Here is a 9,219-nt window from a genome sequence, read left to right as displayed (position 1 = left end):
ACACACTCATTTCTACTCTTTGACCTACACTAAAGAACAGCCTGGAAAAGCCAAAACCCACTGTGGGACAGTATAAAAGCAAGGCTGGGCCCTGTTGCTTTGCCCCCTGCACATAAAGTCTTTAGAGGTGAAATCATGAGTTCTCCTTAATTTTTTTCTTTTTTTGGCATTGAAAAATACCTCTGTGGCGAGGTCAGTTTGGCATATTTTCTCTGCCTGCCCATCAAGCCCTTAGAAAATGAAGTTATTAATCATGTAAACATTCACTTCTGCCGCACCAAGGCTCTCTGGCCAGAAAGTCCCATAGGTGGCTGTTTCAAATATCACTCTTTTTCTATTGAAGATGTTTGGATTAAAAAAAGAACAGCTCAAGTATGGACAAATGCACCTTGTGATAACTGCTGCCTAGCACTATGCTTTTAAAGTACTCAGCTGAGCTTATAGCCTTATTTCTCTAATTTGATTACTTGGTCCAAAAAAAAAAAAAAAAAGAGAAAAAAGCCCAATCCCACACTGGCTGTGTGGTTTATCTGAGGTCTACCCATATAGCAAAGCATTGCCTCCAAGAAGGAAGAGAAGTTTGCAGAAAAATTGTTTTGTAACAGATGTATCAATGGAAAAAGTTAGTAACTGGGAGTGTTCTCTCTTTCCCTGTCTCTCAGTTGCTATTAGTGCTGGTCTTTAGGGTGTAGCTTTCCTCTTGGGTTTCTGTGTTTGTTTTACGTACTGCTTTCCTGTTCCTTTTGGTCAGGAGCCTTTTTACAATCAGGCAAGATAATACTGAGCGGCAGCACCGAATCTGCAGGAGAAAATGAGCCTTTGCTTTAAATATCCGAGAGACAAATGGAGGTAAGTAGAAACAAATGGCTCAAGCTGATTGGGTTGGGGGTTTGCTTTCAGCTCATTATTTGGATGCTGATAACAACCAGTACGTTGGATTTGTTTTGATTTGTTTTCTCCTGCAATTTGACTGTAATTTTAAGAATTTAACTAAAGTCTGGCTTGGAAATACAGTGTAGAAGTAACTGCATTCAGGCCTTTGTTAGGGATTGTGGAGAGTTGGTTAGGATAAGAATCCTTTAAGTGAGTTTTGCTAGGCCGTCGTGGCAGACATGAAATACATTTTCCCTCATCCTTTTTCCCTGCTTTGCAAATCATCTCTGTATTCCCGATTCACTGTGCACACTATATAGCTAATCAGAGAGTTCATCCTGCTACTATTATCTTCTTGCATTTCATATATATTACAGAGGTTGTATTTACTCAGCTATACTGAATCCTGTTATAAAAGCAGGGTGCAGAGGGCAGTTTCTGGATGCACAATGAATCTCTGTAACTAATAAAATACAGCACTTGCTCGGCTGGAAATATCAATGTGAAGCCATAATGCTAGCACAGAGCTGACAGGGTAAGTGATCCCACTTCATAATCCTATAATGTTGATACAGTTTGGTGGTACCAGCATAAAAGAGATACTTGGAGCTAAGCTGGACTTTGAGATAAATTGAAAATGGTGTCTTTAAAGGAAAACCATTCAGTACAGGATTTGATGACATGCAGATCTTTTACCCACAGGGTGTCACATCTGGCACTTGGGTGGATGAAAGTAGTCTTGTATATTGTGTTGTACAAACATGGAAAAGGTCTGTGAGGAGAAAGGGGTACGTGTCCAAACAACACCACTCATGTACCTCAAGAGCAGACAACAAAAACATAACAATTCTAGACATCTCTTCTTCCCCTTTTCTAAATTTTCTTTCAAGTATCTTGAAACTTACTGTTGTTTGTTTTGTTTTTTTTTTCTGTACTTTTCCTCAAATAAATACTTCTGAAAAATCATTCCTTTTCTGCAGACTGTTTCTAGTATCAAATCCCAATCACACAAAGGTTTGCATGCACACCTATGATTTGTTTGTTTGTTTGTTTGTTTCCAACTGCATTAACATGACTTTTGGAGTTAAGTTTCCAGAAAAAAAGCAAAACAACACAGATTCCCAGTTGCTTTCTGTTCATTCAGTCTTATGTCTGCTTAGCACCTTTGACAAAAAAACAAACAAACAAACAAACAAAAAAAACAACCACAGGTCATACAGCATGAAGTTAGTTTGTATATGAAATGGAATGAACATTTTCCCAGAATATTTTGTAGCATCTGAATCATCTTTCTGTCAGCTACATCACCTCTGGCTGCTCCTGTTCACTTCCTGCCCAATCTCCTCTCCCACGTAGACACAAATTCCTTGGGGGAGGGACTTTCATTTATTAGGTGTTAATGCACTGCTTCTAAGTGTCTGCCTCTTAGCTATATAGCAGCCTAGCACAGTTAATAAATAAAATGTGCTGGCTTAATTCATCCCTTTCCATAGCAAAAGGTTCACTAAGTTTTTACATGGCAGTACCAGACCTCAAATTAAGTTTACTCATCAGTTCCACGGAAAGACTGAGTTAAACTGCATTTCTGTTGGCAAATCCATGTCCAGAGAGCTGAGTCACTCTGCCCAAAGCAGCAGCAATGGCTCATTGGAATATTTGCTTTTTCAGAGTACATCCTCTTCCACCAACGCCTCCAACAGGCTTCTTGCTGCAGATGTTTGCTTTTCAGAAACTGCACTGGGATAGAAAAAGGAACAGTCACATTTCCAAGCTATCAGAGTGGTGTTCTGAAAAGAAATGGTGAGGTGGGACCATTCACCCCTTCCCTCCTGTGCTCTCATCTGGAGCACAGTGCTTGGCTTTCTGCTGTGAGCAGTTCCAAGTTAGAAGTTCTCTGCTCCTCACATTTTGCCACAAATTATTCTAGCTGGGTTTTTAAAATAAAAGGTGGAATCTTGCCAACTGCAGAATACAGAGCCTGAGAAAATAATGTGCAAAGCAAAGTACCCAAAACAATATCCATGTGTTAAATAACCTGTGGGGAGTCAGTAGGAACATAAGAAAAAAATGCACTAGAGTGTCCAACAAGAAGGAAACAAAAGCTAAAACAAAAAAGCTCATGGACAATACCTGATAGTCACATTCAGATCCAGAAAACTCTCACTTGGAATATACCATAGGAAAAGAACTGTATGATCTCAGAGGAAATTAGAACAGCATATCAAAGGCATCAGGCAAATTTGAATATGCCTTAAAAATGGATGAAACTATCAGTAACAACAGAAATGGCAGAAAGTAAAATACTTTCAAAAACAAAGCGTTGGGAACAGGCAATAACAGAAAATGAAAATCTTCCATTTAGTGGACCTGTCTACTAATCAATGCCAGATGTATGACAGCCATTGAAAATCATTTTGCAAGATCATTTAAAAAAAAAAAAAAAGTTGCCTTCCCGTCCCCTCTATTAGAGAAAAATCATCACACCTTTTTATGTTGAGAGTTAATTGATGCATGCCATGTCATATATCACTGCCTCTGCATTTGACAGAAATCGAAGCAGAGATTTTGCAAAGCAACTGCCTTAGAACTGCAAATTATGCTTAACAAAGACAGTGTTTCAGTTGTTGTTTCTTAACGAAATTTCTGCTTTGACATAAAATATTTTTCTGACACTGTATGTCCTGGGCAGTATGAAGCTGTGTTGAAACCATCAGTTATCTGTTTGTTCCTTATTGTACTGCTGTGTTTAAGGAAGTGGAAGGAATATCCAGTTTATACCATACCCAAAACTTCTAGTGAGTTATTGAGAACTATCTACAAAATTCACTCTCCAATATATATTTTATTCCTCCGGATCCATCTGCAGATAGTAAAAAGCATCTGAAAGTTCGGGGTCTAAAAGTAGGATTTTACATCAACTCTGCCCCCAGAAATTTCTGCTCTTGCTTTCTGCTTCCCTGATTCTTCCTCTGGGCCCTCATTCTAAAAACATATATAAAAATGAAACAACAAAACAAGGCAAAAGATGCACTCAACCAAGTCTACTCAACCAATAGCTTTTGCAAACAGTAGAATAGTCATAGGAAGAAAAATAGCCCACTGTTGGACAGCAATTCAGCACTGTGTTAATTCATTACATGTTAGTGCTTTGGACAAGGTTTCAAAAAAGAAAACAGAAGTGCACCTCATCCTTAGGATGAGTGCTGCCTGGCCTGTATTGGTTGGAAACAAATGCTCCCATCCCAGTCACAGTGCAGCCTCTTTTGGAGAACTGTAAATAATCACATTTGTTACAATTACAGTCTAAAAGACAACCACGTAAGAACAATAGCCCAAAAATCTCATCTCACCGAAACACATCCGTTTCTTCATCACTGCTAACCATCTTACAGAGAAAATTTGCACATATTTCCCATTTTCCAGTACTGAGATCTGCGTGTCTCCAAAGGATTAGCATGTTTCCTTGTAGCATTAGTAGACCACACAGATATTTCAGCAGTGGTTGTTTTCTACGTCAGATCAACCTCGTGAACTTCTGAACCGATCAGCTGTTCAGCTGTTAATACAGCTTTTACTTTTTATGTGTTTGTTTGTGGGTAAATCTGGAATCTCCCTCACTGATGACTTGAAAACCAGTTTGACAGACCAGGTGTAGTGGTGTAGGTAAAGCTGAACATGCCCAAGGGAGCAGATGCACCAGATGACCTTTAAGGGGAATCTCACTCTCCATTTTCTATTATTTCTGTAATGTGATGCTTCTGTTTCACTGACTGGACAGCTGGCCTGCACTAGCAGACAAGTAACAGAAGTGATGCAGGATGGTTTACATGAAGGTAGCTTGCAGAGTTTGCTTTTGCTTTCCGAGCACAGTCCTGCTCTGGAGCAAAGCTAACTAACAGGCTGCACACACAGCTGGTCTTTGTGTTGTCAGACACCTGAAACACTGAAACCCTTCCCAGGAGCAGAAAGGTTGTGCATGCAAACACTGCCCTCTGACAGGTTTTTAGAAAGTACCTTCTTTCCAATATCAATCTGTGATAGCATCTGAGTGACATATTCCTCCACTGTACTTATACAGTTGTTCTGACTTTTAAGTGGGGAAATGCACTTCATCTGTGTGTTAGGAGGGCAAACAACTTTACTGCAGCAGCCTTTCTCCAAATTTACAGTTGCAATTTGTAATTTCCAATTAAAAAAAAACCTGAAGATTTATCTGAGTCAGAAAATGCCTGGATCTTAGTTCCTTCACTGCCAAGAAATATTTACAACTGCTCCCATTATTTCAGAGGTGAGGTTTAATGGTGCTGTTTTTAATCACCCTCTAATATCTTTTTAAAATACATTTTTTGAAAGGCTCCTATTTCTGGACCTTAAGCCTCATAATAAATTTAAACCTGTGAATGCAGTTCAGTGCAGATTCACATGTTGAGTCATGGATCCTTTTCCAGTACAGTGAAGTAGTCTCATCATGTCCATGTAAGGGGATTGGCAGTAGCTCTGGAAATCTCACTCCTCACTCCTGAGCCATACTTCCCGCTCTTTTTTTTTAATTTTATTTATTTATTTTTTTAAATAAAAGCATATAAACATTTTGTCTCTAGGCATCAGATATTGTCTCACTAACAATCTCTGTATCAGTACATTGTTCCATAGGACGTTAAGAGAGGCTTTGAAATTTGTTATAACCTTGGTGCCCTGAACTTCCCACTGTCAAGATTCATGGCTGGCTGAGAAGATGCTTTTTTCCTCTCTCATCTTTTTCAGCCAACACCAACGGAGCTGAGCCAAACAAATGGTTCATACAGTTGTTATCCATCACATACCTGCTCTTTTATCATACCCATGCAGCATGTTAAAAATCAATGCTAATATCTTGTCAGTTATTATTAAACTGTTTCTCAATGCTCTAAATCTCCAGAATGCCCAAGCTGATGAGGTGATCAGAACTAAACCATTCCCAACACTGCTGGCTTAGCCAGGTGTGCAGAAGCACACTGCCTTCTCAGGAGTCAGCCCTCATCACCATCTGGTACTCCTCCATCAAATGTGTTTGGCTCACCCATTGCCTCCTTTTAGCCAAGTATATGCTACCATGTAACTGCGTGAGCTGTACAGCCACACGGAACCACCTAGGGACTGCTTTCTGCTGTGTTGGGTGTATATGTGAGCTTTGCAGTCCTATCACCAAGCCAGGTAGACAAGTACCTGGTTTCCTCCCCACTGTATTAGTAAGGTGGATCTTATTATGTGTTTTGTTCAGTATTAAGTACAACAGGGATTTTAGGAGACTCCACAAGTCCAGCTCCTGATGTACAGTAAAGCAGCGCTCGGGCAAGACAGGTTTTCAGATGTTGATGGCCAGGTTCTAGCAAGGAAAATGTGCTGAAAAACCATTTGAAACAATTTATAATCTAATTCTGTGGACTTAAATAGTTCAGATAAACATCCAAGCATGTTTGTTGAAGGAAACAAACTGCCATTCTGAACAACCGGAGGTTTAACCATCCCCAGAGCAAAGTACATCAAACCTAGAGATGTGGCAAAGCACCAGACAGCTGCATGAGTGTCATTTTGATGGTCACACAGGAGCACCCTCAGGGCAGGAGAGGATTAATGAAAACTCTTTGAAACCCCCAGTGCCTCATTTCTGAGCTACCCATGGCAGTATATTTCTTCTTCCATTTTCACTTTGTTCTTAAAGCTTCAGTCTTCATTTAAGCCCTCTAAGGAAACTCCCTGCAAGATGTATGTACTCTCCTTTTCAGGATAAACCTTTCAAAACAAGAAATACCAAAATCTATTTAACGATGCCCCTCATGTCTCTCTTTCTCTCTCATCTTTTCCAAATATCAGTTCAGAAAACAGCTTTCACTTGTAGCAATTTCATTGCCATAATCCAGATAGTATGGATTATTTTTGCAGTGATACTCTGATGCTAATGTGCAGGAGTGGAAGGCAATTTGCTATCCTAATGAATTACTTTTGTCCTTGGATGAAACAGACAGCAAAGGCAGTGTCCCTGGTTAATTGGAAACACTAGATAGATACTCTTAATGCTCTATACATTAAGTCAAATGTTGAAGATGTTATTAACATTCAATTTAACTCCTACAAAATTAGAACTAAAGCATTATGCTCATTTCTAAGGAGAAACCTCCTTGGAAATAGCTTGATGTACTGTTTCAAAAAACATCAAAACATCACCTTTTCATAATGACCGGGGAGGTGCAGACCCAAATAATAATGTCTGGGTATTTAAACAACCAATTCTTCTCAGAGATGCTCATCACTGTTTGCTACATAGAATGCATGTCAAGTTTAAAAAAATCACTAAACACATTTCATTATGTCCGATTATGGGATACCAAAGTATCCATGAAAAATGGAAGGCATGAGGCATAACTGAAGTCCAGCAGTGCTACATAAAAAGCCAGTGTGTGAAATACAGGATCTGCCTCTTCCTAGGTCATGAAGCTAGGAGTGCTTAGAGCTGTCTAGATAATCTTTGCCTGCCAGAAGGAAGGTTAAATTTGGAAAACTATTACTATAAGGTTTGAGAAGTGAACTCACCTTCAGACTGTGATGTGAGTGCCTGTTCAGTGAGCCCACACAGTGGCTTATCAGCGGGGACACAGGGAGCAAGGCCAGGGGAACAGAAGCAGAAAAGCAGGACCACCCCTCACAGTTCTGCTGGGGACCAAACAAGCTCATCTCTGCTTGTGAACCCTAGGGCCTGGCCAGCTGCAGGCATCACAGTGGGCAGATCTAGTCCAGGATGTGAAAGCAGCTTTTGCCAACATTTGCATGAATTGCTGAACCCTTTGCCCAGTTCAGTACAAATAATATTTGTGTGGAACAAAATTGATTAGTATCTAGCAACTGGCTCTTGGTGAAGTCACCTTCAGACTAGTCAGGAGCAGTCCTTAATCTGCCTGTTTCCAGAGCTGATCACCATGTATCTTTGCATCATGGCCATCCATCACACCACGAGTTTCTCATCTAAATACTGCCAACAGCACTGTGAGTAGCTCAGCACTGACACTCCCTCCTTTTCCCTCTGCATCTTATTATTTAAGTTGCTGCTGGCAAAGAAAAGGGACTGTTCACAGCGACATTAGCAGAACTGGCAGCTTAATCAATGCTGATCCATCGCTCCTCACCTCTGCTTCTCTCCTGCTCCTTTTTGAGGCAAAAGAGCCCTGTAAATTCACTACTGTGCCCAGTCAGCCAGAAATACTGCTCATTTTGCAGATAGCCTTTGGTACCCTGACTGCCTCCATCTGCACATGCTGTGTCCCCCTTGGCCATTCAAGGTCTCAAGGAGAGCCATTGCCAGGAGCCCTGGAGCACGTTTCTCCCCTGGTCAGCAGGAGCATCTGTGGCAGCCAGCAGGCAGGTCAGGGAACCCTTCTGCGCCCCACAGATCAATCATCATGGGGCAGATAGGTTTACAACAGTGCTAAGGGCAGAGCTGGACACCAGAAAGGCTGTGTGTTTTGAGAGACACCTTTCTGCAACCAAAGAAACTTGTTGAAAGGCTTTACAAAACCTTGGACTGTAAATAATCCCTAATCTCTCCCACTCCAACATCTGCCCCAGCTTCGTTCACCCACAGGGCCTGATGAGGCAGTATAGGGCACTTGCTTCACCTACTGGTCTGTCTGCCATGCAGTGCATCTGAACCACTGCCAAGGCAAAACCTGTGTCAGGAACAGAAGCACTCGTCCTGGGGCTCAGCACACTAAGACATCATTTTCCTGTGGGTCATCCCATCCCAACTTGGATGTGACCTCGCTGTATAGGTGTTCTCATTGCACTGGTAGCAATAGGATAGTTACCCAAAGACTATCCCTCTTCCAGCAGGTTCTCTGACACTATCTTTGCAAAACAAACTCAAGAAGAATTTAGGTACCATGCTGTTGTATGCAGGTTTTTCTATGTGGGGAAAGAGAAAGTTTTTATTTCTCCCATTCCAAATTAGCTCTCCTCCCTCCACAATGGAGCATGACAGGTTTCTGCACTTCAGGAGGAGCATTTGCACCTGCTCAATATATTTCCACTGATGTAAATGCAGGGAGCTGGTTGCTTAGCACCTTCAGACTGCACAGCGATATGAACCTAATCAACTCTCTGTCTCAATTTTCAGGCCTAACTGAAAAGCATATCTTGTCTCCATTGTCAGTACTGCTTCATTTTCCTCTTCCACTAAGCAATTATTTAATTTACTGGCAGCACCTAGCACTGACAGACAACACAGTTCATAGGAATGACCCAGGGCAGTAGTGTCAAGCTGGAGGACACTGATCCTAACAGTCACACAAGAAGGGACAAAGTGTTGTGCCCCAG

General features: G+C 41.1%; 1 protein-coding gene across 2 annotated transcripts in view; it reads left to right on the top strand.

Annotated features, from left to right (window-relative positions):
• The first annotated feature begins 693 nt into the window (after positions 1–693).
• The window catches only part of LOC136056081 (calcium-activated potassium channel subunit beta-2), a 114,352-nt gene continuing 105,826 nt past the window's right edge, over positions 694–9,219 (top strand). The window contains exon 1 of one of the 2 annotated variants that reach the window (XM_065748076.1): positions 694–849. In XM_065748076.1, the coding sequence (XP_065604148.1) occupies positions 812–849 (38 nt within the window). In that variant the 5' untranslated portion in view covers positions 694–811. The remainder of the gene's footprint in view (positions 850–9,219) is intronic. The other variant, XM_065748075.1, reaches the window with a different exon arrangement.

Source organism: Cyrtonyx montezumae, unplaced genomic scaffold, assembly GCF_038088225.1.
Source record: "Cyrtonyx montezumae isolate F1298 unplaced genomic scaffold, pur_monq_1.0 scaffold_5, whole genome shotgun sequence".
Taxonomy (NCBI): domain Eukaryota; kingdom Metazoa; phylum Chordata; class Aves; order Galliformes; family Odontophoridae; genus Cyrtonyx; species Cyrtonyx montezumae.
The sequence above is the reverse complement of the archived record's forward strand: the minus strand, read 5'-3'. Positions and strand labels throughout refer to the sequence as shown.